This window comes from Psittacula echo (genome assembly GCF_963264785.1).
Source record: "Psittacula echo genome assembly, chromosome: 5".
Taxonomy (NCBI): Eukaryota; Metazoa; Chordata; class Aves; order Psittaciformes; family Psittacidae; genus Psittacula; species Psittacula echo.
The window spans coordinates 29289763-29317757 of NC_137739.1; the positions used below are offsets into that span (position 1 = coordinate 29289763).

The 27995-nt window shown below is 42.0% G+C and overlaps 2 protein-coding genes across 4 annotated transcripts; both read left to right on the plus strand.

Annotated features, from left to right (window-relative positions):
- The first annotated feature begins 41 nt into the window (after positions 1-41).
- On the plus strand, positions 42-6031 carry LOC308221527 (ovochymase-2-like). Of its 3 annotated transcripts, XM_080618561.1 has the most exons (8): positions 42-416; positions 1746-1836; positions 1941-2074; positions 2508-2648; positions 3663-3793; positions 4219-4312; positions 5173-5304; positions 5707-6031. In XM_080618561.1, exons 1-8 carry the CDS (start codon positions 401-403, stop codon positions 5796-5798), a joined length of 831 nt encoding a protein of 276 aa, XP_080474687.1. In that variant the 5' UTR covers positions 42-400; the 3' UTR covers positions 5799-6031. The 3 variants fall into 3 exon arrangements, with proteins under 3 accessions (XP_080474687.1, XP_080474686.1, XP_080474688.1); XM_080618560.1 differs by lacking the exon at positions 42-416 and having other exon boundaries at positions 1467-1836; XM_080618562.1 differs by lacking the exons at positions 42-416; positions 1941-2074 and having other exon boundaries at positions 1629-1836.
- Positions 5768-27995, plus strand: LOC308221528 (NADH-cytochrome b5 reductase 2-like). Its single transcript, XM_080618563.1, has 15 exons — positions 5768-5888; positions 6360-6546; positions 8037-8106; positions 8675-8870; positions 9150-9301; positions 12596-12764; positions 16236-16348; positions 18740-18886; positions 19601-19673; positions 21409-21515; positions 22539-22668; positions 24300-24383; positions 24899-24988; positions 25830-25925; positions 27714-27995. The coding sequence occupies exons 2-15, from the start codon at positions 6374-6376 to the stop codon at positions 27884-27886; spliced, it is 1773 nt and encodes a 590-aa protein (XP_080474689.1). The 5' UTR covers positions 5768-5888; positions 6360-6373; the 3' UTR covers positions 27887-27995.

Sequence of the window (27995 nt, forward strand, 5' to 3'; positions counted from 1 at the left end):
GATATAAACGACAGTCTATCCAGAGATGATCTTCACTGAGAGCATTAAGAAACTGAATACGTACTTTCCTCCAGTTTGGGCTATTTTCATTAAAAGGTCTGTTGCTCAGACTGAGCAGTGGCCTGTCAATATATGATCAATTCTAGAAGTGGCTATTCCAAAATTGTTTATTCCAAAGTCAGCATTGCCTGAACTTGCCTGAATTGTGTTTTAATTCTAAGCCTACTTTATTGTAGCCACTGTGTCCCCAAGAAGCATTTGAGTTTGCCTCAGTTCTAGCTGTATAAAATTACTATTTCACACAGATAAAAATAAAACCTCCGTTGTGAATGTGGAACTGCAGTTATTTATTCTTCTTTTTTCCACCCCCTTCCCTATCCCTCCTTTATTAGATCTGAAAATGAAAAGCTCCCCAGGTGAGTACAGTATGTTTAGTATCTTCTATCTGTGTTGGAGCATTGAAAGACCCCCAAAAATAGTCTGATACATAATTTATGAAAGATGAAATGTGAAGAAGCTTGAATCATCAAAGCAGTTTTAAATGTATACTTATTTCCATCCTGGTTGTGTAAAATGAAAAAAAAAAAAATTACTTATGTAGAGTAGTACTTATGTACTGGTGGCTTAAAAAGGAATTCTCCTCAGCTAGCTACATATATAAAGCTGTATTTTTATTGAAATGCAAATAAAATGAATGGGAAAAATGTAAGACAGAACCTCAAGCAGTGTATGAAACCGAGTTAGTGACGTTCATTCCATATAAAAATATAGATCTAAATAGAAAATTTGAGGTAAATTACTAGAACTTTTGCACAGTCTATGATGAATCTACTTGTCTGCTGTCTATTTCTCTGAATAAAATAAAACAGCTCCAACAAAACATGAAATCCAACCTTGAATGTAATGTATTTTAAAACCAAAGCCTTACTTTGCTCCTGCCATGTCTGTGTTCTTGTTGTACACTTTTCTTCTAAGTACAAGTTCACAAGTACAAGATACCAGGAACAACTCTAGTGAACTAGATCTTAAAATTTTAATTTTAGTAATCTAGAGTGAGATTTCTCAGCTGATGAACAGGCTTGGGTACATGGTCAGTTCAGATAGACTTGCTGTGGCTAGTGAGAATTGAGTATTTAAGTGCTGTTTGCGTCTTTGTTTAGTGGTCTTTCTAGGACACTTCAGGTAAGATAATCTTGTAAGTACATGAGTTGTCATGTACATAGTTGTTGATAAATGCCTTGCTTACCTTGCAAGGAGAAGGAAAGACAACAGGGGATAGTTTTTGTAAGTATTTTTCTAGAAGTACTTGCACTGCTTCATCTACTCAAGTATCTCTAATACCATATTGTACTGTTGCAAAATTCTCCTGCTGTAACATGGCTGCAATTAATATGTCCTGAGGCATGCATTTTTCCTCCCTGAAAAATATTTATGCTGAAATACTCATTTAACAAATAGTTTATTTTAGGTGAAAAGCAAACGCTGCCATTTTTACAGTAACAAATGATAGCACATTGGCAGTACTTCAATTCTGCTCCCAAATTATGGGGTTTAAAACTAACATCATAATTCCAAATAAGAAAGAGAAGGAGGACCCAGCATCAGTCTGGCAGCAGAAACAAGGTACAGCTGAGCAATTTTGAATCACACAGTATTCTCTAGATGTTTGAGCTTTTTGGTGGAACAGATGCTTGTTTATGTGTCAGACCTGATCCCTTCTATTTTGTTTGAACTTTACAATGCAGCATTTTGTAGCATTCAGGACGGCAAACTCCCTGACAGTGAAGGAGAATTACGTTTTCCTGGCAGTCCCGACCAGTTCTATCAAAACCACCAGTAAGTAGACAAAACACAGTCTTTCCCCAGAAACAGTTTCCTGTACCAGTGTAGTTGGGGTTTTTGTTGCAGTTTTGTAAATGTGAAATAATTGGTTGTTCCAGATTGTGTGTATGGACTCTATTTGTGCCAGAAGGGAACTACATATTGCTTCGTTTTTCCCACTTTGATATAGAGCCAGAAACATTTTGTGACTATGATTCTTTATCAGTCTATTCAAAAGACAACAGACTTGTTGGTGAGTTGCCATCCCCTTCTTTGACATACTCTGTCAGTGTAGCCTTTCATTCTAACAGCAGGTATACTCAATGAGGACATTGCGTTTGATTATGTGTTACTTGCATTTTCATGATGAATGCATTGTGACATATGACTTAAAATAAAAGAGCATGGGAGGAGAAAAGAATGGAAAGCACCTGGTAGGGAACTGTGTCAGTGCACAGCTTTCTGGTGTCAAGGATTTTTAATAGTGTGCATTCATTTGGGCTAATGGATTAATAGGGAATGTAGAGGAATGAGTAGGCGATTTCCTTTTCATCCTAAAATCTTTATAGCTAAGGGGTTTTTTTTAGCTATATATATTTTAAGCTGTAACTAAAAATGGTGCATTCAAGTTTTCTCAAGTGACTAAAGACTTGAAGCAGTTATTGTGCTCTAACACTGTATTTCAGGGAAGTTCTGTGGAGGAGATCTTCCATTACCTATTTTGATTGGCTCCAGTAGTATAAGGCTGAAATTTATTTCTGACAACAAGGATTATGGAACTGGTTTTTCCATGACCTACAAAGCTATTACATCAGATATTCTTCCTGGTAAGTCTACGTCTGGTGATATACGTGCCTGCACTCTTGGATGGTGACCTGAAAAAGAATTTTCAGGAGAAGGCCTAATCAGAGGAAGCTCCTATGATATTTCTATGTGGATGATGTTATAAGCAAGTGAAGTGTGGTTACGCTGCCATGTGACATAGTGCAGAAACTGGGATGCCAGAAAGAGATAGGATAGATGCTGTTGAGAGAAGCCCTTCTTTAACTTTGCCTCTCCTCCATCCATTTTATGCAAGATCTCATTTCCTTCCCTAATACCAGGATATTTTAAAGTTCAATTAAAAGATTAATCAAATGACTAATCTGCAGAATTTGCAGATGAGAGTTGCTTTGCTAGTCCCAAGGCTGCTTTCATGAAGGGACCCTGAGGGAGGCAGCTAATGCTAAGACACACATCATGGAGGTTGCTTTCAGTTTTGCTGTGCAGAGTGGTTCATCATCACTAGGGAGCAGGCCCAAGGGCCAGCTGCTGACTGGACGATCCAGCTACAGACACCTGATGTTCTTGTTTCTGTAGCTTTTCCAGATAGTTTCTTTCCTTTGAAGAGTGTAGGGAGGAATCCCCTCCGAGGGGGCTTGCCACTGCATAGCACATCAGGAAGACATGTCCTTTTGCTGCGTTTTATGTCTCAGCATCCCAGCCAAGGCAAGTTGGCAGATGTTCTTCTGTCATGCCCATGTCCTGTTTTTCTATAACCCCATAGAAGGATCTGTGCCTGCAGTGTACTGCCTATAGCCACAGGGGAATGCTGTAGTCATGGATTGAATTGTTTTTCTGCCTTATTAGAAAATTAAAATTCCAGATTTTCTTTGCAGCTCTTTCAGACACAAGGATCTGCTTGCTGCACTTGTCCTGTTCAGTTTCTCAGCTGTGTGAAAGCACTACAGGATTATTTTTTTTTTTAATTTACTTTTTGTGTGTGTGTGTGTGTGTGTGTGTGTATAAATAATTTAATAGGAAATCAGAGTGCCTCCATTTTTGTTTTCCTGGATTTCCAGATTCCGGCTGTGAGTCCTTAGCTGTCCTTTTTGAAGAAGGGGTGTTACAAAGTATGCACTATCCAGAGCACTACGGCAACATGGCACACTGTCAATGGGTTGTTTGTGCACCAGAGAGCCATGTAATCAAGGTATAATATGAGCCTTTCTTGTGTGTATGGAATGGACGTGAGCACCATTAAGTAAACAAGAAATTGTTTAGCTAAGGAACAGCAAGATCAAACAACATAAGCTTGAATAATGCTCCTGGGTGCAGACAGAGAAATTTCTTTCCATCCCAGAAGCCAGATAGGTTTTAATTTCTCCTTTAGATTACAGTAAAATAGATTCTCCTGCTTAAAATTTTATCATGACAGGTTCTTCTAGCACACGTAATATGTGATGTATCTGGAATACCTTAGAAATCAAACCCTAAAGGAATCATTGAGATTATTAAAGACCTTATTACAGATCTTTGGTTTGTTTTGGTGGGTTAGGTTTTTTTTTCCTGTGTGAATGTAACAACAAGGTTCACTTTTTAATTGGGTTTTTTCTTTAATTTTCTGTTTATTTAAAGCTGACATACCAGTCTTTTGAAGTGGAAGAGAGTGAAGATTGCTCTTATGATGCTGTAACTGTGTATGAAGACGTGGGGAAAGAAGAGGAACTTGGTGTGACTTTTTTGATGTTTAACATATTTTGGGCATGACAATTTTTTTTGTTTTTATGACTTTCAGTAGCTGTGTTTTACAGTGTAAAATAAAGTTTGCCTCTAGAGCTTCAGGTGATGTTACAGGTACTAGTTTGAGTAGCTTGAAGAATACTTGCAGATATTGCTGCATTTGTTCCACTTACAGAGGCAAAAGCACATTGAACAGAACAGCTCTGTGTGTGTGTGTGTGTGTGTGTGTGTGTGTGTTCAAACTCTATATGAAATGCACTTCTGAAATCATGTAAATGAAGAAGAGGGCATAACACAATAATTGTTTTTTATAGTAATGATCAGACACACAAAGCACCCAAGATGTCTCCTTTCCAGAGTCCAGTTCTTTAGATGAGCATTCGTGTAATTCTTGCTACCTTGCTGGAAATTCCTGTGGCTTACACTGGATGAGAGGAAGACCTGTCCCAGTCAACTAATTTCAGCACTTGCTTAAAACTGGTGCTTAGATTAATGCTATAGCAGGTGCTAGTGCTGAAACATTAACAAGGGGAAATCAGGTTTCCAGTGTGTTCAATATGTAAGGGCAACATATTAGGGTGAGTGCTATAATAAACTCTTGCGAAATGCAAAAGTCTCCTTGTTCTTATGAGAACAGTTAGTGAACAAGGACAAACTGTCAGGGATAATAGAACAGTCCTTCAGCCTTAGTTCACTTATCTTTGCTTCTCTCTTGTGCACAGTTATTTTTTTTATCTTCTTATGTGAACTGGAAATACTGTGTCAGAACATGCGTACCTACTCTTGAAAGAAATAAGGATGAAAAAATACATGTTAATCTGCAAGGACCTTTTGCTTTTTCATCTTCAGCTAAGTCTTGTGGATTTGATCTACCAGCACCTGTTCTAAGCTCCTCTGCTGTGATGCTGGTTGTCTTTCACTCTGATGAAACAGAGACCTTTGGAGGATTCAGAGCTACAATCTCTTTTGTTCGCGTAACAGGTAATAGAAGTAACTTGGGAAACTGCCTCTTTGGCACAGCACAAAAGGCTCTTTGGTGAAAATGACTATTCAGAATTATTTTGCTCTAGGAGACTCTAATCTAACAAATTGTTTCAGTGAAAAACCTGTATTGTGAACCTATTGAGGCATTAAACAAAGGGCCTATTGAGTGGGTGAAGAGGAACAATGAATCTACCCAAAACCTGAGAGTTTTATTTTGTGTAAGAGAATTCTGGCACATTTTAAATGGCATATGTATCATATGAAGATGTGATAGCACAGATCCCTACTGTAGAAATCTATTCTTCTTATAAAATTATAATAAAGGAAATAAAAGTGATTTTGTAATCAAAATATCACATAAGGCAGCCTGGTAACACATTTTCTATTTTGATTTGCTAGATTTAGATACTTTGACTTCAACTAGTGAAGAAGAATTTCAAGATAAGGAAACAACTGAAGAAATACAAGTTACAACAGGTCAGCCAACCTGAATTTCCAGTCCTATTCTTCGTGGGAATAAGGATTACCTTCTGAACTATAATGTAAATGGTGTTTTCTCCAAGTATTTGATGGATGGAATGGTAACGCTTCTATGCTCTGGCTTTAGAATAGCAGAACCTATGTTTTCTTGTTTCATTTATCTTAAGTCGTTTACAGTAGTGCAAGTGGCATTATTTCAGCTTCTATGTCAGTTTACACCCACTTGCTTTCCAAAGTGTACAGAATAGTTGAAAATAATAACCAGCATTTTAAAACTTCCCTTTTCCCCTTCAGTACTTCATGGAAAACAGGGTGAGTCCATACTTACTGCTAAAACTTTTGTAGTTAAGTAGTTGATTTCATCTTGGTGAAGCTGTCGTTGCTAAGATTATCTCCTAATGCTATTTCTAAACATTTGTATCCATTGTAATGAGGGAAGGTGAAAGATTTAGGAAGAAAGGAGAGGGAGGAAGCTTTAGAAGCTGTGGGGTAGCTTTTAAGTAGACTATTCTTTGCTTCTCCAAATCTTAACTTTTAAAGATTTCTTGAAACATCAGAACTTGCTGTTTCAGATGATATTTGTGGAATGCCTTCAAATCAGCCCAGGTTCATCTTCAGTAGGATAATTGGAGGTGAAGAAGCTGTACCTTACTCATGGCCTTGGCAGGTCAGTGTACGAATTTCAGATGAGCATATCTGTGGAGGAGCAGTTCTTGCCAAAGAGTGGGTTGTCACAGCTGCTCACTGCTTTAATTCTAAGTAAGTACTCTGGGATGAGCCCTTCCCTGGAAATGTATGTAATTGCATGGTGATTCTCTGCAGCATGGTGGTTCTGCCCAGGGTGGCTGGCACAGTTTCGATCACCACCTCACACTGGGACTGGATTCCTTTGCTCCACACACAAGTACTAGGATCATAGTGGCTACTAAGCAACTAAGTAGCCTGCTTCTGTAGGTTTGGTTTTCATTCAGATCTGTTTTCAGAAAAGATAACAGGATACGAATTCCATTGTCATCTACCACTTCCTCTTAGGTAACTCCTTTGTGTTTGGGTCATTTATAGATCATGTTTTCATCCAGGTAGAATCAGCCTATCAAGAAATTTTAAAACTAGTGTATTTGTGTAGATTTTGGAGGACATACAGGAGGCTTCTGTACATGGGGTTGATGCCATTCCCTTATTAAGAACCTATCAGTCTGTTAAATCAAATTACATGGAAATTTTTCTGTCTTTATTGAGAGGAGATAAAAGGATAGTATATGTGACCTTCAGGTTCTTTAAAATACTTTCTAAAGTGCAACTTCTTTATTCATCTCTTAGGCTGGATACCACCTATTTGGAAGTTCAAATTAATCACAAGTATGTTAATCTAAAATTCACATACATCGGGTCATTAAAATAGGTTTAAAGAAATCCTCCCAGGATTGCTGATAATTTGGTCTTCTGGCTGGTTTTCGAGTAAAGTTGCAATTACTTGAAAATGAGAATAAGCTTTCAAAAGCTCCAGATGCCAAAGATGCTCAGACATCTATATTCTCAATTTCTTTTATTGTCTTCCCCACCCTCACAAAACTGGGGACCTGAAATGCAAGTGCTGTTTTGAATTTTGGACTTTGGCTTTTAAGTTTCTAAATATTAGTTTGAAAAAATTTATATCAGGAGCATTGTTGTGCTGTGCTGAAGGTACTGTTTTAAGAGTCATATTAAGGAAGAATTCTCTATTGCATGTTGCCATCACATCAGAGTTTGCATACATGGCTTAATGATCTATGCAGCTAATTTCATCAGGGAGTTATGACAGGTTTTCAGGCAGTGAGAGACTTTGGTTAAGAGACCAGAGTGAAATGAAATGTTTCTATTGCATTTCTTTATATCATTTGATAGGCAGTAATGTTTTAGAGGTTGCACCTTTTTCATTAAGAAGGTAGGGACCAGCACTGTCCCTGGATGACATGGACCATGCAGGCCTTGTGTTTTCCATCAGGCACCCCCAGTCCTTATAAAGTGACTTTTCTCTCAATTCACTGTGTTCAAGAGTTCCTGCTGCCTCATCATGAGACTATTTCATGCTCCCTAGAAGTCAGTGGGAAGATTTCCATAGATTTGTATGAGAGAATGCTTCAGGAGTTGTTGGTCCCAGAATATGTAGTAGGGTCCTAGCATCTATTTTGGGTGAGGGCTGTTTCAAGATGTGCAGGTTTCAGGAATGCTGTTATATCAGCCTAGGAATGTACTTATCTTTTTTTAAGGGAACTGTACAGAGACTTATGGATGGTGGTAACTGGACTTCATGATCTTACAGAGCAAGAATACAGGCAGGTACTATAAGTTCTGCTTAATAATAAAATAGAAATCAATCTTGCAAAATAGTCTTTAATGTAAATGCCTCTCCCAAATTGTTCACAATCCAGAATTCTAATAGCCTGCATGCTGACCTTAATCTGCATTTCCACAACAGCTTTTGTGTGACTGACAGAGAAATTGTATCAGCACAGGTCTGTGCCTTCACCAGTAATGAACTCCAAAGCTCAGTATCCTGGAGGATGTGTGAGTGAGGAGTGTATTGTCTCTGTGTTCGCTGGTGACTACTGCCAAGACAGAAATAATTGGAGCACAAGTTTCCACTTTGCTCAGACCGGACAAAAGTTTTTCCAAGACCCTTTTCCTACACTTGCTGGATGGAGTTTCCAGCATGTTCCTGGAGCCATGTCCAAGAGGCATAATCTTGACTTGCTGATATAAGAAAGCTAGTGACTTCAGTAGGTGCTTCTAAGTGTGTACTCCTCTCAAGGTGTCTTGCATATGGCCTGAATATTTATAACATCAAAATTAGTGTGACTCAAATTCCCAGGTCATTCAGAAAATGTCCATGTCCTTGCTTTCCTAGGAAAGGCTGGTAAAGCACTGTATTATACATCCAAGTTTTAACAGGACCACTATGGACTTTGATATTGCCCTACTGCAATTGGCTGAGCCCTTAGAGTTCAACCACTACGTGCGCCCGGTGTGCCTCCCTACCAAGGAGGAGGTGGTGCAGCCCTCCAGTGTGTGTGTTGTCACAGGATGGGGTACACATGAAGAAGGTATGCAGTCTGCTGTTTCCAAGTTGAGAATACTATAGCTGTGCTTTAACTACTGTGTTCTGTGTTGTAACATTCATTCGGTCTATACACTAGGTTCTGGAGAACAGACGTGTTAAAAAAGTTTTGACTTGTGTAAGCTCAGCTAGACATGCAGGGAAATAGGTTGGAGGAAAGAAATTGGATAATTTAGATGAGACCCCTTGAAAATGGAAAGAGTAAAGCTTCTTTCTAGAATCACTAATTCCTGCGTCTACTGGTTTTACTGTCTCTTACTTCAAGACAGAGAAAAGGGGAAAAAACTGCATCAGCTGGAAGTCCCCATCCTGGTGCTTGATACATGTCAGAGCTATTACGTCAATCTTCCTAGTAAAGTGACCCAGAGGATGATCTGTGCTGGATTCCCACTGGAAGATGGCAAAGACTCATGCACAGTAAGTTGCATGCTTCACCTTTGCTTTCTGACACTTAAAGTATTGCCAGATAGATTCTGAAAAGGGGAATGTTAAAACCACAGTATCACAGTATGTTAGAGATTGGAAGGGACCTCAAAAGATCATCTAGTCCAATCCCCCTGCCAGAGCAGGAACACCTAGATAAGGTCACACAGGAATGTGTCCAGGCGGGTTTTGAATGTCTCCAGAGAAGGAGACTCCACAACCTCCCTGGGCAGCCTGTTCCAGTGTTCTGTCACCCTCACTGAGAAGAAGTTTCTTCTCAAGTTTAAGTGGAACCTCTTGTGTTCCAGTTTATACCCATTACCCCTTGTCTTATCATTGTTTGCTATTGAGAAGAGCCTGGCTCCATCCTCATGACACTCCCCCTTTATATATTTAGATACACTAATAAGGTCCCCCCGCAGTCTCCTCTTCTCCAAACTATAGAGACCCAGCTCGCTCAGCCTTTCCTCATAAGGGAGATGCTCCACTCCCTTAATCATCTTAGTCGCCCTGCGCTGGACTCTTTCCAGCAGGTCCCTGTCCTTCTTGAACTGAGGGGCCCAGAACTGGACACAATATTCCAGATGCGGTCTCACCAGGGCAGAGTAGAGGGGAAGGAGGACCTCTCTCGACCTACTGACCACCCCCCTTCTAATACACCCCAGGATGCCATTGGCCTTCTTGGCCACAAGGGCGCAGTGTTGGCTCATGGTCATCCTGCCATCCACTAGGACCCCCAGGTCCCTCTCCCCTACACTACTCTCTAACAGGTCGCTCCCCAACCTATATTGGAACCTGGGGTTGTTCCTGCCCAGATGCAGGACTCTACACTTTCCCTTGTTATATTTCATCAAGTTTCTCCCTGCCCAACTCTCCAGCCTGTCCAGGTCCCGCTGGATGGCAGCACAGCCTTCTGGCGTGTCAGCCACTCCTCCCAGCTTAGTGTCATCAGCAAACTTGCTGACAGTACACTCAATTCCCTCATCTAAATCATTGATGAATATATTAAATAATACTGGTCCCAGTACTGACCCTTGAGGCACTCCACTAGATACAGGCCTCCAACTGGACTCCGCCCCATAGACTACAACTCTCTGGCTTCTCTCCTTCAGCCAGTTCGCAGTCCACCTCACTACCTGATCATCCAGACCACACTTCCTCAATTTAGCTATGAGGATGCTGTGGGAGACTGTGTCAAATGCTTTGCTGAAGTCAAGGTAGACCACATCCACCACTCTGCCATCATCCATCCACAATGTTATTTCCTCATAAAAGGCTATGAGGTTGGTCAAGCATGACTTCCCCTTGGTAAAGCCATGTTGACTGCCCCTCATAACCCTCTTATCCTTGACATGCCTTAAGATGGCATCAAGGATAAGGTGTTCCATCACTTTCCCAGGGATGGAGGTGAGGCTGACCGGTCTATAGTTACCCGGGTCCTCCTTCTTGCCCTTTTTGAAGACTGGAGTGACATTTGCTTTCCTCCAGTCCTCAGGCACCTCTCCCGTTTCCCAAGACTTGGTAAAGATGATGGAGAGTGGTCTAGCAATGACTTCCGCCAGTTCCCTCAGCACCCGCAGGTGCATCCCATCTGGACCCATGGATTTATGGATGTCCAGATTGCTCAACTGGTCCCTAACCCATTCCTCATGGACTAAGGCAAACTGCTCCAGTGACCTGACTTCATCTGAGGTCTCAGGAGTACAGGGCTCTTCAGGACTGCCTCCGGCAGAGTAGACTGAGACAAAGAAGGCATTCAATAACTCTGCCATCTCAGTATCTTCTGTCACCAGGGCACCCATCCCGTTCACCAGTGGGCCAACCTTGCCTCTGGTGTTAGTTTTATCAGCCATGTATTTGAAAAAGCTCTTTCTGTTGTCCTTGACCCCTCTGGCCAGATTTAATTCTAAGGAGGCCTTAGCCATCCTAGCTGCCTTCCTACATCCTCTAGCAGCAGCCTTATATTCCTCCCGAGTGGCCAGCCCCTCCTTCCATGACCTATAAACTCTCCTCTTCCACTTGAGCATACCCAGCAGTTCCTTATTCAGCCACGCAGGTCTCCTGGCCCTCTTCCTTGACTTCCTACATGTCGGGATGCTCTGCTCTTGAGCTTGAAATAAGCAATTCTTGAATGTCAACCAACTACCTTGGGCCCCTTTACCTTCAAGCAGCCTTGCCCATGGGATTTCCCCTAGCAATTGCTTGAAAAGGCCAAAGTTTGCCCTGCTGAAGTCCAGGGTTGCAATTCTACTTGCTATTGTACTGGTCCTACCACACAAGATCCTGAATTCCACCATCTCGTGGTCGCTGCAACCAAGGCAGCCCTCAACCCTTACTGCTTCGACCAGACCCTCCTTGTTAGTGAGGGTGAGATCCAGCAGCGCTCCTCTCCTGGTTGGCTCATCCACCATTTGCATGAGGAAGTTATCATCCATACACTGGAGGAACCTCCTGGACTGTGGCTGGGTTGCTGAGTAGTCCTTCCAGCAAACATCAGGGAAGTTAAAATCCCCCACGACGACCACGGCCTGTGACTGTGAGGCCGCTCTCAGCTGCCTGTAGAAGGCCTCGTCAACTTCCTCACCCTGATCTGGTGGCCTGTAACAGACACCCACAACAGTATTGCCCCTGCCAGCCTGCCCCTTAATTCTCACCCACAGACTCTCAACTCGCTCGTCCCCTGTCCCTGGACAGAGCTCAGTACATTGCAGCTGCTCTCGCACATAAAGAGCAACCCCACCACCCCGCCTGGCTGGCCTGTCTTTCCTGAAAAGGACATAGCCCTCCATGACTATATTCCAGTCATGCGAGCTGTCCCACCACGTCTCTGTAATTGCCACCAGATCATAATCTCCTGACTTAACACAGGTCTCTTAACACCTCCTGCTTATTTCCCATGCTGCACGCATTGGTGTACAGGCATTTCAAGGAGGGAGCTGAGCTCACCAATTTCACCCTAGGATTATAGGAGGCCTCCCAGTCTTCATCAATCCTAGAGTGCTGCCCCACTGGGGCAAGCCCGGTTACAACCCCATCCCCCTTTTCTTGCTGTTTTGCAAACAGGCTGTAGGTGATTTACAGTAAGTGACTCCTTAATAGTAGGATTTTAATTACTCTTATCACAAAACGAGATACTTCCCTTGAACAAGAGTTATTTCTTTCTCTGCTTTTTAAAAAACAGAAACCCCCAAACACATGAGAAGCTGGGACCCCTTGTAGGTGAACTGATTATTTAGAAACATAGTGAGTGATGACAGCTTATAAGAAGATTCCTTTATCCTTGTGCAGGGTGATTCTGGTGGCCCATTAGTTTGTCCTTCAGAAGATAACTCGGGATTTTACACCCTTCATGGAATCACTAGCTGGGGCTTGGGATGTGGAAGGAAGAGCTACCCAGGAGTATACACAAACGTTGGTGTTTTTGTTGACTGGATCAAGCAGACTGTTAATGGTAGTGGTATGTATGAAAAAAATGATTAAATGAATCTTTGCTATTGCTAGATGCTTAACTTCAGGACATTTCCAGGGTGCCATTTTTATATTTTGGTGTTCAGCACTTCCTGAAATCTTGGCTGTTTAGGTATTCAGCTAGGGATATTTTAGAAATGAATAAATGAAATTAAATCAGTAGTCACTTCTGAAAATCTTCTTTCTTCTGGATGTGTTGTTATTCCCCTCTCTGTTGCATTTCTCGTGCTGATGAATATTTTTTCCTTTTTGCTGCTTTGTTTCTCAGGGCTGGGAGAAGGTAGGGAGGCACGAACTGACACATGGTGGCAGCTGAGCCTGCTTTGACAAATTTACAGCCTGACTTTGATGATGATCTTAGCAAAGTTTACCCTGTTCTTTTTTACTCCTTTTAGCAGATCTCCCCATTTTCATGGTGTGACCATCAAAAGCACGGTTCTGATGGACCACATTGTAAAACATTTCCAAAGCACAAATGCCACTGAAAGCAGAATTTGGTGAGAGTGTGTTAGCTCACAATTGCTGAATAGATTCCAAAGTAGCTGATGCCCTGGTAAATTTACTGCTGTTTTACATGAATCGAGACTTTGGCTTTACACATGTGTGCTTGAGGCAGACAGTTACTTTTAGGCTTCTGACACTGTTAGTTTATCTTAGAAAGAAAGAGAGGGAAAATAAGCATCATATGGCAAGCATATCATAAAATAGTTTGGGTTGGAAGAGACCTTCAAAGGTCAACTAGTCCAATGTCCCTGCAATGCCCAGAACCACATCCAGGGTTTGAATGTCTCCAGGGATGGTGCATTCACCACCTCTCTGGGCAACCTGTGCCAAGATTTTACCACTCTCATTGTAAAAAATCTTTTCCTCGCATCCAGCCCAAACCTCCCCTCTTCTAGTTTAAAACCATCACTCCTTGTCCTGTCACAACAGGCCCTGCTAAAAAGTCTCTCCTATCCTTCTTATAGGCCCCTTTTAAGTACTGAAAGACCGGAATAAGGTCTCCCCAGAGTCTTCTCCGGACTGAATAACCCCAAGTCTCTCAGCCTTTCCTCACAGGAGAGGTGTTCCATCTCTCTGATTGTTTTTGTGGCCTCCTTTGGACCCTCTCCAACAGGTCCATGTCTTTCCTGTACTGAGGACTCCAGAGCTAAATGTAGTACTGAAGAGCACATAAACACTGCAGAAGCGAGATCAAATAAGTGCCTGTGTAAAACAATGGAACGGGCAGTCAGTCATCCTTCCATTAAGGTCAATGGGAGTGTTACCTGTGGCTCTGACAGGACATAGGCAGTGGCAGTAATAGAGCATCACTGAGAAGGAGGAGAATATTATTTACTCATTAGTCATGTGAATCAATCCAATTGCATGGAAAAGGATATTTTTAATACAATTCCTGTTTTACCAAATGCGTGTTGTTTAAAGGGTTAGAAGTGTTTGAAAAGACAGGCCAAGGGCCTTTGGCATCATGGAAGAACTGACAGCTATCCTAATTAATCTGCACACGTAATTAAAGAGCTACTTTTATCCACACACTGCAAACTGAGCATATTTACTTGTAAACAGCAATTTGCTTAATGCCCAAACGTCTGCTTAAACAAGAAATTGTGGTTATGGGCTCCAATTATTTTTGCAGGCTGTTCTGTACACAGTCTTAGTGTTCAGAAACTGGATCAGTATGATAGTACAATCGGTAACACAAGTATAATCCTTCTTTGACATAATAACTAGAAAGTAAGAAAAATACCTCATTTTGGTTCTGTTTATATCAATGGCAAAAATCATTAGTGATGTGTTTCCCATACATGTGTTTGATGTCAATAACCCTGTTTTTTTGATGACACTGGTTTGAACGCCTGGGTTGGTTTTGGTTTTTTGCTTGTTTGTTTGGATTTTTTTCACAAGATATAATTTTATTTGTAGTTGGGGGAAAAAATAGCCCCTCTAACTTTATTCCCCAATGAATACGGTAAATGTTTTTCACCAGTTTCTTCTCTTCACTGTAAAGTTTTAGGCAAAAGCCCAGAAAATAATCTGGAGCATGAGCTTTCTGTGAAAGTATGGCTATGCTTCATGGAGGAAGGACTATGGACAAATTGAGATGAAGTGTAAGACACAGCTGTATTACATTATTGATATAGTATGCTTGTTCTGTTTTGGATAAGCTCCCTGAACTGGTCTTTGGAGAGCAATGGAAGGAAAATATCCTTTCTAATTTTTAATTTTGGAGGTCTGTTAATGTTCAGTTATGGTGGAAGTTGCTATGAGCTGACAATACCAATTTAATTGTGCTGGGAGCAAACATGTCTCATCACTTTGTTGCTATTTTATTTTGCTTAACAGGAACAAGGTGGCTTAAAATACCTGTAAAGTTTTTATCTGCTCATTAATTTAATACAAGGGTATCAACTGGGTGTGTTCAGAAAAATACAAAGGTGGGGGAGACCAACAGATGGTATCAGCTGTGCCAGCCCTATTGAATGCAGGGGTTATATGCTGAGAAATTGACAGCTCTTAAAAAAAAATCCTTTTGTGTATTTGAAGTGCTGTCTTAAATTGTTTGTCTTTGAATTGATTGTTAGGGTACTTTTTGTTTGACTGTGTGATACTGACCTTTTGTGTTTGCCCTAGTATGGTTTTACAAATAGTTTAGTTTTGCCTTTGTTTATCTTTTTAGTGTATTGTAAGCTGTCAGTATCTTTTAGCAATATTGTGAACTGGTTTGTGATGTAAATTAATTTTGATTTTAAAAAATAAAAAAATACTTTCAATAGAGTTCATGTAATGGAATTGTTTTTTAGTTTTTACAAAACTTATTAAAAGCCCACTTTAATTCTTGACAGTTACATGAGACTTTCCTGACCCCTACAGTCAAAAGGTAGAATACTGGTAGCCTACCTGAGTAGTGAGGTAGGCTTGGGTTCCCTGGTGCTTAAGACCTGCATATAATCCTTCTGTTGGCATGTAAGTAAAAATGGCTTTGTAATGTTATACAAAAGCGAGTGAAGACTCATCACATTGTTTATTAGCTCTGTGCTAAACATTTAGAATGAAAGTCTGTGACCAGAAATACCTTGTTCTGACCTTTGGTTACGGGAGCATCTGTGACCATAAATCTTCCTGGTTAGCTCTGAACTGTAGTCCTGCTGGGGGGGGGGATGACACATGTGTGCCGAGAGCCCAAATACAGTGCTAGTGATGCACTGAGGCAGTCTTTGCAGAAGTGGTTATTAGAGCATGTTTGTAACCTTTGTTGCTCTTCATCAGAAAATAGAAAGTGTATGTCCTTTGTTAAAGCTTGCCTGGCAATAGTATAGAAGAGGAAGCAGTTATCTGAAACCTGAGTTCTAGCTATATAGATACAAAAGATGTTAAGAACACTACTGATCTCTGACTCTGTGACATGATCTCTGTGAATTCTTGCTTCATAATACTTTTTCTTTGCCACCTCCTTTTCCAGCCCAGGGCCAGCAGAATGACTTGCTGCATCGTACTGTTCCTGGTTGCTTGTGCTCCTGTGACATCCCCATGAGACACAGCCAGATGACATCCTTAGCTGTACTCTGTCTGAAGGTATGCATTTCCTGACCCTCCTTTCTTCCACAGTGGGTCTGCCCAAAAGCATGTGACAATCCTATATTTAAGTGGTAGTGCAGAACTACATTCTCATGTGATCTTCCCAGTTTTCTTCTCTTTTCCCCTAGCCTTTTTTCCTTTGTACTTTTTGGGGACAAGTGGCACAAGGGCAGTTTTTATCTCATTTAAAAATCCATTTATTGGCATGTATTGGGTGCACAGAAGGACTGTCATTTCTTCATCAGAAGTGACTAGACTTGATTCTTTGCATTTCAAAGGACTGAATTTAACAGTAACACCAGAGGAACTGTGGATGTTATGTCTGTGTAAGACAAGTCTACAAAAGGAAAGAATTAGGCTTGGTTTCTCAAGCTCTATAGAATCCCTCTTGCTTTTGTCTCACTGAAACAAAAAAAGAGTCTTGTTCTTGAGGGAAGATGAATGCTCCTATCAGTAGTGCAGAGAGCTACTGGTAATTGCATAGCTGTGCACTTATTAGTCATAGTAGACAAAATCCTGCCTTGAAAATTAAAAAAATAGGATAAGTTTACTATTTATCCTCCACTTGTTCCTATTTATCCTTCAGGATAAATTCTGGCTGAGCAATATGAATGTTTCTTATCTGGTATTTTTATTCTGCCTTATTCTGCTTGAGTTTAAAGCCTTTTGACATATGGATATATGGTAGATCACCAAAAGCAAAATACATAAAAAAAATTCCAAGCTGTACCATGTTGCCGGAAAATAAGTCGCAACAACCATGGGGGGAGAATCTGGCTGCTTCTTGAATCGTAGAGAATGGGTCATTCAGCCTGAAGGGCCTTGGGCTCAGTTACAGTATGGTTGCAGGATGGTGGCTGTGTGTGACACTGATAAAGGAGTTAATCTACTTCAGGAACAGAGTAGTAATATGTAGCATTTTGGTAGTGGCTGCCCTGCTTTTGAACTCAGGTGTGGAAAGCTAGTATTAACAAAGAATTAAAGAAGCATGGTGAGGTATTAATTCTCTGGTCTTCCATAGTCAGTACTTCAGTAGCTGAATGTCTTTCTTTCAGTCTTTTTACAAGTCATATAAATGACAAGGATTCCAAAACCTAACAAAACAGATTTATTATCTTCTCCTTGTTTCACTCACCATCCACAGCTTGGTAGACTGTGACGTGATTTCTGGCATTCCTTCCTTCCCCATAGGTTTCATCAGTTTGTTTTCTTCCTCTTGAGAAAGATGCATCTGTGTGACGTGGGCATGCTTCTGTTTTAGATGAACTACTTTGGCCTGTGTGGCTTGGATTTCAAAGATGTGTGTTTTCTGTTAATTGATTTTGTGTCTGTCCCAAACTGTGTCATCCTGTCCTACCCTCTGTGGAGGGTAATAATGATACTTAGTCTCTTTTGTGAGTTTTTTCGTTTGAAAGCAATTTGAAGCCTATAGATACTAAATACTTCGTTAGTGCTGCTTGTCACAAAGTAAGAGAAAGTCACAGTTGCAAAGCCCAGCAGTCCAGCAGTGCACCTTGCTGGGTGCACTGGCACTGTAATGCAGTCTTTACCTGTAATATTGGTGCAGCCTTGATGGCCTTGTCTTAGGATTGTACCTTTTGCAGGCTTGAGGGAGGATGAAAATGAAAAATGCCCTCTTCCTCTGTGAACCTTGTATTGTTAGATTATAGCGTTGCAGGCTATTTCTGCCTGTAGGACTTGAACTTTGCTGTTTCACGGGACACACTGTGGCAAACTGGGACAGGACTAGAATTCTTGCATCACCGTTTTATGTTGCTGAACATGAAGGCAATGAGAACTGAGGTAAGGGAAAGGCGCAGGAGGAACAAGGACTGTAGCCAGTGGGTGTCCACTCAGGGTAGCAGATTGTTTGGCTGTTTTGTGCACGACGGGCCCGGTTGCTTGCAGTGGCCTATGGAGATCTGTGCTCCCATCCTGGGGAGCAGCACATGCTATCTAGGAGGGCCCCGCGGTCCTTACCGTCAGCAAGGTCTGCGTGCGGGATACTCTACTCTCAACGTGCCTTAGCTTTACAAAGCACACTTCAAACGGGAACCCAGACTGGTGAAACGCGTTTCAGCGCCGGCTGTGGGAGGAGCGCGGTTTCGATCCGGCCCTGCCCGTCCAGTGCTCAGGTCCCGGTCCCATCCCCGCCCTGCCCCGCCGGGGGGCGCTGTAGCTACCGGCGCTGTGGCCGAGCTCGGCGCGTTGGGCTGGGCCACGGGGCGGGGCGGGCCGTGGCGGAGGGCAGAGGGCGCAGGTGGCGCGATCTGCTCACCGGGAGCTGCCATGGAGGCGCTGGCGGTAAGGGGCCGGGAGGGATGCGGCCCGGGGCCGGGCGCCGGCTCGCCGGGCTGCGCCCTTCACCGCCTGCCCTTCTCCTCACAGGGTGCTCCTGTGGCTGTCGCCGTGGCCGTGGTAGCTGCATCCGCCCTGCTGCTGCTGCTGCTCAGAAGGACGCGGCGAAGGGACGGCGGCCTCGTCACCCTGCAGGACCCGCTCGCTAAATACCCGCTGCGGCTGGTGGAGAAGGAGGTGACGGGAGCTGCCGAATGCCTGAACCCCCTCCGTGGGGGCCAACTCTAGGGGGCCCTGCTGGGCCCCTTCCCTGCCCATCGGCCGAGGCCGGGCGGAGGTCTGGGGGGCGCTCGGTCCGTGGGCTCGGGGCAGTGTGGATGGGAGGTTGGTGCCTCAGCCGGAGGGTCTGAGGGGCGGTGTGTCTTGGGCTGCCCCTCTGCACTGCAGTGTTTCTTGTGGGCAGAGCAGGATCCTGGAAAGCCTTTGTGCCAACGCTACCGTGTTACACTTGTTCCAAGAGGAGGGTAGACTCGTGTCTTTGTGTATGTAAGTCCTACTTTGGAGCTGTGTTTCTCCCATCGTTTCTGCCCACCCTGACAGCCGATGTTGGGGCACGTTGTGACTTGCCTGATTTTTGGCCACAGATGATGAAATGTGCTCATTGGCCTTGGGTGATGGAGGGTTTCCAGATTCTCTTTATGTAGAGGCTCTGTGGGGATTGCGCAGACAGGAAGACACTCCTTGTGGAATTAAAGAGGAAAAGACTGCTTAGAAACTTCTGATCTGTTTAAACTTGATTTTCCACAGCCATTTCTGCTTCCGTTCCTAGCATTTGGCTTGCATGCTAGCCAAGAACAGGCTTATTAAAGTGTATGGTGTTGAGTAGAGTTTAAAATTCAAAGCAGTGGTGATGTTGACCTCACTCTGATTTCATTTGTTTTGGTTTTTTAGGAAATCAGTCATGATACTAAGAAATTCCGATTTGGGCTGCCTTCTCCAGATCATAAATTAGGGTTACCTGTAGGTAAGTACTGAAAGCACCTCATTTACATATGTTTTTGGGTTTAGGAGTACTAGGAGTTCTGACTGTTTGGCAAATCAAGGGTCAGCAAAGCAAGGAGTTAAAAGCTGCATCTGAATGCTGCTATGTCAGAGAGAAATGCCAGATTTCCCAAGGGGTTGTATTTCTGATCTTTTGTGTGCTCTTTGTTCTGCCTGTGTGAAATTGTGTGGTGTAGTTTAGAACAAGAGCAGTGAAACTGAACTGGATGTGATGGAGTTCATCGCCAGTGAGGATATAAGCAAGAATGGTATCTGTCAAAGTTTTTTCTTATTTGCATTCTACTTCCATCTGGTACCCTCACTTTACTGGTGACTGCCCTCAGGCTTTTGGCAAATACAGTTGCACTGGTAAATGAGAATGAGAACAACTCTGCCTGGAAGCTTATAACTATTCTGTGCAGAACAAAGGGGAAAGTACAACTACTCTACATAGAAGATGCTGAAATACTCAGAAGCTTTTCCATTTATGCACTTACCTTTGGTTTACGTACGTATGCGTATAGCTTCCTCTTGCTTTCTGTAGCAAGAAGTTCATTTCAGACTAGGATTGTCAGTCTTCTTTCCCGTAACCTGCAAAACTGATGGCATTGAACCTTGGACCTTGAATTCATGGTAGTCTGTGAGGGGAAAGTCTCCCTTTCTGATCTGCAGATGTAGCCCTGTTTGTTTTGTACTGTGTTTTCACAGTTTCCCGTGCTGTGTGGCAGGTGTCAGGGTTTGTCCATGCTGTGCTGCAAGCACAGCCACCTTTTGCATCCTGCCTGTCAAGGGCAGCAGTCTTTCTCCAGATTCTTATCTGGCTTGTATGGGAAACTGTAATTGAACTGTCCACACCAACTAGACAAATGATATATGAATTGAGAAGTGCCCCGTAGCGCTTGTGTTTATCCAGACTGTACTCTTAAAAATTTAAGAGTAGGATCCTGAAACTGTATGTGCCAGATTACTTTCTGGGTGATTCCTGCCTTCTGCTTTTTTTACCAGGATCATTTTGCTAAAAATAGAAGTGTTTTCTGCCAGCACTGTTCCTGCTTTTGTTTTTCCATACAGCTCTGTAGATCAGTGCTGTCTGGCTGAGAAGATTACTCTTGGCAAGGAGTTTCAGTTCTTTTAATCAGCAGATTAAAAAGGTGGCTTTTAGAGTCTGCCTCTTGGAGCATTAGGTTGGGCAAAAAACTTTCTGTGGACAGCAGTATTCAATGCTGTGGCAGCTGCAGCATTATGGAGGTAGGAGTTATGGAGAAGGAGTATGACCCAAGGCTTTGTTCTTGATGTCTTGGTGCAGAATCTGTGGGAATTTTGTTCTGAGAGGCTGTTGCTGTTAAACTGTAATACTTACTCCTTTGTGAGCTGGTGTTACCCTTACTTGCACTTCGCTGATAGATGTCAGAACAGCAGAACCCAAAATACAGAGCACTTGAGAATGAGCAATAAACTTTCTATATCACTATTTTATAACAAGTTTCCTACTTTTCTTGTGGCTTATCTTTGACTCTGTAACATAGCAGCTCTCCTAAGTTACCCTGTGCCCCAGAAACTTTTGCTGCAAAAAGAGACTAAATGTTTTATACAGCATTTATTTGGTACAGACTTTCTCCATCATTGCTTGTGTTTAATGGTTTACAATACCTGCTTTTCTCTCCCATCTTTTCTTTCAGGGATGAAAAAATAATGAGATTGTAATTCTTTCTCCCCAGGCCAACATGTTTACCTTTCTGCAAAAATTGATGGGAATCTGGTGATTCGAGCCTATACCCCAGTTTCCAGTGATGAGACAAAAGGTTATGTTGATTTAATTATAAAGGTAAATTTTGATTTCCTTTAATTTAGATAAATTGCTAACTGGAATGACTTCATTTTAGGGAAGTATAGAGTTTATTTTGATTGATTGTTTTTCCAATAGGGTGACTGCATGGCAGACAACTCATTTCACATTATCCTTAACTAGTGAGTTGTATCCTGTGTATCTGCTATATGTCACTGAGAGACAGCAGAGGTAGGGTAGATGGAGAAGGGAATCACTTCCTTGGCAGTACTGCAGGAACCTCCCTAGTTACCTTTTAACTGGCAATGCATGAATAGAAATCGCTCCCCCTCGAGATGCCTATGCTGCTACTAACTGCTAGTAGCTGGAAGTAGAAAACAAATCAATAAGAACTGTGATTTTTGGTGATGCTAGTGAGATCGTAATTATATTTCTATGTCAGAAGTTGTTGCTAATGTGTTTATTGGTTAAGAAAATAGGGTATGGAAGCAAGGGAAATCATGTAAGCTGGGGAGTGCAGGATGATTTGATCCCAGGACTTCTGGATTCTCTAATCCTTTTCTATGATAGAGTTTGTCCTTAGGCAAAAATCTGGGCTGTTTTGTGTGCTCTGTTCTTCAGGTATGGTGAATTGTTACTAACTACATAATACTTATTATGTGTGTTGAAAGGTGAAAAACTTATAACATGGCTCACGTCTCTGAGAAAGTCTTGAGAAGATGCAGCAATGCTGCTGTTTTCAGGAGTGATTACAAAAGTGGAGTATTGTAAGGTTCTTGCTGGAGCAGTAGTGAAGTGAGGGCATCAGTACATAATCTGGCTGGACTATTCCTATTAGCTGGGCTGTTAGCAGAGAGCTTGGGGACATGTGTCTATCAGAGCATTTCACTTATTTTGGCTACTTCCTGTTGCAAGGCACAGCAGGTAACTGGGAGCAAAGAACTGTCTCAGTTTCTTTCTCAGATGCTGAATTTCAGACCTGCAATATTGTGTTCTACAGTCTTGTAATACTATCTGCATGAAAGGTAGTGGGTAATAGCATGCGAATTATTGCTTTTACAGGTCTACCACAAAAATGTGCATCCCAAGTTTCCAGAAGGTGGAAAGATGTCCCAGTACCTCAATAACATGAAGATTGGAGATATTATTGATTTCAGAGGGCCAAATGGGCTCCTTGTCTATGAGGGGGCAGGTACTGTGACATGAAGGTGGAAAAGCAAACGGGAGGAATTTGTGCTGGTTATTTTTAGTTTTATAAAACTTGATAACTTTGTAGCAAACCTTCTTTTTAAAAAGCTTAAAAGAGAAAATCCACCTTTCCTGGTCTTGATCAAGAGCCCATCAGAATTGATATGATGGAAAGGAGTACTTTGTGTTTACTTTGTGTGAGGAGTAGCTGGTCTCACTCCTGGGACCGTATCATGTCAAGAAATCACTATTGCATTATGCTACTGAGAAGGCTGCACTAGAAATAATACCTCAGCTATAGATATGGAGGGAGATGTTCGAGATGCTTCTTAACTAAGGGAGCCCACTGAGAATCTGTGTTGTAACTGAATAACCTGCTGACTGAGAGCCAGTTCCATCTCATGATTAAACCTGTTGACTGTGAGGAAATGAGTTCAGAGAAGTAATCCTCTTTCATGATGCAAGTGAAAAATTTTGCACTGATGCTGACTGAAAGGGACTGTGCACTTAACTGTTACTTAAGGGGGATATAAGTGCTTAGTACTTCTCTGGACCATGACCTTTCATGATGAGTAATATACTAATGAATCTGTTACACCTCAGGAAACAAGTGATGCATGTTTTCCAAACATTCCTTTCTGCTCTGCTTTGGCTGCTATAAAAAGTAGTAGCTAGGGAAGCTTGTTACCAGTTACTTATCCCTTAAGACTGGAATATGTTGAGCGCTTTTCGTATAAAATGCTTTTCATGGGCTTTTCATTTGGCTTGGTCCTTGGAGATTAATTCAGTCACGATTCTGTGGTAGCAATGGTGTACCCAGGTGTAGAGCAGCAATGGCCAAGATGATCTCTTCACAGGACAGCAGGAGTCACCCAGCTTCGTGCAGGTGTCATGGGGGATCTCAGTGACTGGAAGTGAATTACAGTAATAAAATACTAAACTTGGCAGGGGTTCTTGCTTGATGCTGGTTTAATTACAACTCCATTGAGAGTGTACACACGCAAATGGCGAAATCCATGGTGCAAGTGAGGATGATGAAGATGTCTTAAGAAACTTCTTTCTCTGTAGGGGCTGTGGTTACCTTTAGCAGCCACCAGTGTTACAGATGCCAAGTTGTGTTCTAGGCATGATGTGGGACTCTTCTTCAGGGACTGTAGCAATAGGACAAGGGATAATGGGTTTGAACTTAAACAGGGGAAGTTCAGGTTAGGTATAAGGAAGAAGTTCTTTCCTGTGAGGGTGGTTACCCACAGAGGTAGTGAATGCTCCATCCTTGGCAGTGTTCAAGGCCAGGCTGGACAGGGCTTTGGATGACATGGTCTAGGGTGAGGCATCCCTGCCCATTCCAAGGGGTTTGGAACTAAATGATCTTAAGGTCCTTTCCAACCCAAACCATTCTGTGATTCTATGTGGAAATCCTGGAGTTTATTATGAATGGTGTTGCACAGCAGGGAAGGAGTAGATCAGTTGTTCAAAAATTGGAGTTTTTAGGGACAAAGAGGTTTTTAACTCCTTGTCCTCACTGCTATGGTGAGTCCATTCAGCATTTCCAGATCTGTCCTAATTGCTAGCATATAGCAATCCATGTTTGTTTTGGAGTTAATATACCTATAGGTTTTGAATATTTTTTTCTAGGTACCTTTCTTATCAAGCCTCATAAGAAGTCTGAAGCAGAGAAGAAGTTTGCAAAACATCTTGGGATGATAGCTGGAGGAACAGGTAAAACTATTCACATCCTGTGGAACATCTAGGGAGCAAAGATATCTTTGTGGGTATATGTGAGAAGTATCAAACATGGTACTTCAGCAGCAGAGCACTTACACCTGTATTTCTTTTCCTAGCAACACTGAGGCTTTCCAGTGGCTTGAGCTCAGTCCTGGGAGCTAGAAACTTCAGAGTCTTAATCTTGATTTACAGTGTGACCTCAGAGAAGTCACTGTCTCTCTAAGCTTCAGTCTCAATGACCAAAAATGTTTTAGGAGAATATCTTGGAGGCAAAATGGCTGTGTGCGGTACAGAATGCTGAAGAGGAAAGCCCCAGATAGAAGTACTGTGGGCTTGGATTGGTTGGGTGGGTTTTTTTAGACTATTTGTAATAGTAGAATCCCCCAAGCTCTGCATTTGTCCCTGTGCAAACTAAGCTTCCGCTGAAGACTGAGGAAAGGCAGCTTTAATACTGAAACTGCAGCCCCAGAAAGAAGTACCCAGGTTTTAACCACTCTGTTTTTTAACAGGAATAACTCCAATGTTGCAGCTGATTCGTCGTATCACAAGTGATCCCAAGGACTCCACGAAATGTTATCTTCTTTTTGCTAATCAGGCGAGTGTACTGACCCATCTGTTTGTCCTTCTTTAATGGCCTAGCTTCTCTGCTGGCCTCTGAGCTTTCTGAAGTGATGGACATTATCCCCTGGAGAAAATTCTGCTTTGCATGTTTCATACTCTTCCAGTGTCCTTGGGTTTGTGAATTTCACCCAACCATTTATGAGAAAATTTTATCTGAGATAGGACATTTAAAAATGATCAGCATAGGGAGAAGCAGGAGATGGTTATTATTTAAGCTCTTAATATAATGTCTTGGAGTAAAACAATTTAAAGAGAAACTGAATAAAAAAATGATCCATAAGACCCTTCAAAAATACTTGCATGGTGCTCTCACCGTTCCCATGATCGTATTTGTTTTGAAGATCACTCCTTATATTTTCACTTGTACTCCCTAATTCCTATATTAGGGAATAAGTACTGAGAACAGATCCTGATCCTTCTACTCAATTTACTTCTTTGCTGATTCCACAGAAGATTTTGTTCAGTTAGTCTGTTTCTGCAGTTAACCTTCACCATGCTGGTGTACAGGGCCACATTTGCCAGGGTCAGAAACAAAGTCAGCTAATTGTGATTTTACCCTTAATTTAAAAGTTGTTAAAATTGCCATCTCTAAGTCAGTGTTTAGGTGGCTGTTAAGTCTCATAGGTTGTTATTCTTAATCTGAATTTACAGAAGCCTTTAATGCTAATAGCTATTGTGCACGGGGCGGGGGGGAACCCCACTTGTTTTCGGTTTGAATGAGTTATTCCTGCCTTTGTCTTGTTGAATGCCAGATGAGCTCACCTTAGAGGGCACCTTGAGGTGGGTTGGACCTAAACTGCAGTCTCATTTTACAGACAGAGAAAGATATATTACTGAGAGCTGAGCTAGAAGACATTGCTAAGAGGCATCCTGATCAGTTCACTCTTTGGTATACACTGGACAGACCTCCACAAGGTAAGCTGCTGGTACACACTGGAATTGTGTTTACTGGTCACTGTTTCACTTGTGTTCAAGAGGCCATTAGTATAATACCAAATCCTCCTGTCTTACACTTCTAAATGACAAAGATGCCCCTCAGAAAGAAGTCTTACCGTAACACCTCTTTTGAATAGTGATCTAAACCAGGTGGGTCTTAGAAAGTGAACTAAAATTAACTCCTCTTAGGTCAGACAAGTTATTCCGTTGATCTTTTGATGTATTCTGGGAGGCGCCAGTTTTGGGGACTTTTCAGTAAAAGTTTCAGCCCTGTTTCGAGCTATTTCTCCAATTGGGTTATGTTAGCATTTTTTTGGCATTAAATTGCTTAATACCTGTAAATAGTACAGGTACATCTTTGTTTTGCAGCAGCTCTAGATTAGATTCTGGTAAAACAGAGCTGCCATGTGTATAGATAAAGGCATTAACTGTAGGCTGGTGTAGCAATGAATTAGAAATGGAGGGAGAGGTTGAATTTCCTGAGTCTTTTCTGACACTGGGGTAGTCATGTTTGCTGATGTTGTAAGCGATCTGAGCTTTTGTTTAACAAACATAAGAGCAAAACTGAGTCAGATTTGAAGTCCTGTGCCTGATGTCAGCAACAGCCGTGAGTAGAAGGCCAGAAAATGCCTTGATACTCTTCCAGTCTTTAGTATTTCTCAGTTCTGAGCCAACTATAGCTACAGTAACACTCAGTGGACTACTTCTGTAAGAACTTAGCATGTCTCATTTGGAGCCCACCTGAGCTTTTTGGCAGTCTGTTCGTTAGTGGTTCCACAGGATTAGCACTTTTGTCTGAAGAATGACATCCTCTGGTTTGTATTTGCCTCCTAATTCATGTGTTGGAAGAAAGTATTAATAGGTGCCTATCGACTGTCTTCACATAACTAATTTTACAGACATCTGTCAATTGGGCCTACTGCCCCATCTCCTGTACACTGACAGCTGCTGGTCTCCCTGTGCAGCAGTGATTATGTACCTTTGCTCATCCTTGTTCTCACAATCTTTTCCAGCTCTGCTGTGTCCCTTTTTAATCTGAGCAGCTCAGCACTGAACAGTGGCAGTCAAGATGCAGGCAAACTTAATGTTTACTTTCCCTTACCTGATACTCCGTAACATTTTACATGCCTTTGGACTACTGCTGTTTTCATAATCCCAGTATCTTTCTCCTGATGATCTTAAAGCACGTACTTTTTTATGTGAAGGCAGTATTATTTTCCCTACTTGGCTCACTCTGAATGGCAGACGCATTCAATAATATTACTGGTTAATTTAGCATTTCTTTCCTCTTTTTATTCTTTTTTCTTAGCCCTTTACACAGCAGGACTTTTGTCATCATCAAACTTTGTCACCTCATCACTGGATCTCTTTCCTATTTTTGTATTTTTTCATGTGTTGGATGGCACAGGTCTCAATCTCTCTCCCTGCACAGTTGCCCCAGGTGACCTCTCTTCACTGGAGAAGCTAATTTAATTCACTCTTCCTGTTTATTCCTACCTGCTGTCTAATTTCTTTTAAATCTATCACTTATTGAGAACTTCCATGTCTTACCAATGAGATCCTTGTTACTCACATGCTTCTTGTTCCTGTGGAAGGGGACCACTAGGTTTGAGCTCAGTGAGAGATTTAACCGTCTTTTGGCTTGCATGGTGATAGTGGCTTAACTTCACTGATTCTACAGCTACTTTGCAAGTACAACACAGGCAGTTTTAAAAGGCTTCAGACTGTTCGGAGATTCAGATTAACAGTTTAATCTCTCTGTTTCAGATTGGAAGTACAGTTCTGGCTTCATCACTGCGGAGATGATTCAAAGCCACCTTCCTCCCCCTGGCAGGGAGACACTGGTTCTCCTGTGTGGGCCACCACCCATGATTCAGTTTGCCTGTCAGCCCAACCTGGACAAACTTGGTTATCCCAAGAGCAGTACATTCTCTTATTAACACTGATGTCATCTGATACTTTTTCCTAAGTACTGTGTGTTTTCCTACAGGAACAACTGGTATGTAACTGCTGTGTTTTTGTGTGTGTGTTTCTTAACAACTTAAAAGA

What these genes read in the sequence shown, in the direction of transcription:
- LOC308221527 (XM_080618560.1), top strand. Translation starts at nt 1,688, where the DNA reads ATGCTTGTTTATGTGTCAGACCTGATCCCTTCTATTTTGTTTGAACTT. An exon ending in CAGAGAGCCATGTAATCAAG is followed by an intron (nt 3,794 to 4,218) that starts GTATAATATGAG and finishes GTTTATTTAAAG; the next exon opens with CTGACATACCAGTCTTTTGA. An exon ending in CTCTTTTGTTCGCGTAACAG is followed by an intron (nt 5,305 to 5,706) that starts GTAATAGAAGTA and finishes TTGATTTGCTAG; the next exon opens with ATTTAGATACTTTGACTTCA.
- LOC308221528 (XM_080618563.1), top strand. Translation starts at nt 6,374, where the DNA reads ATGCCTTCAAATCAGCCCAGGTTCATCTTCAGTAGGATAATTGGAGGT. An exon ending in TGCGGCTGGTGGAGAAGGAG is followed by an intron (nt 18,887 to 19,600) that starts GTGACGGGAGCT and finishes TTGGTTTTTTAG; the next exon opens with GAAATCAGTCATGATACTAA. An exon ending in CCTTGTCTATGAGGGGGCAG is followed by an intron (nt 22,669 to 24,299) that starts GTACTGTGACAT and finishes ATTTTTTTCTAG; the next exon opens with GTACCTTTCTTATCAAGCCT.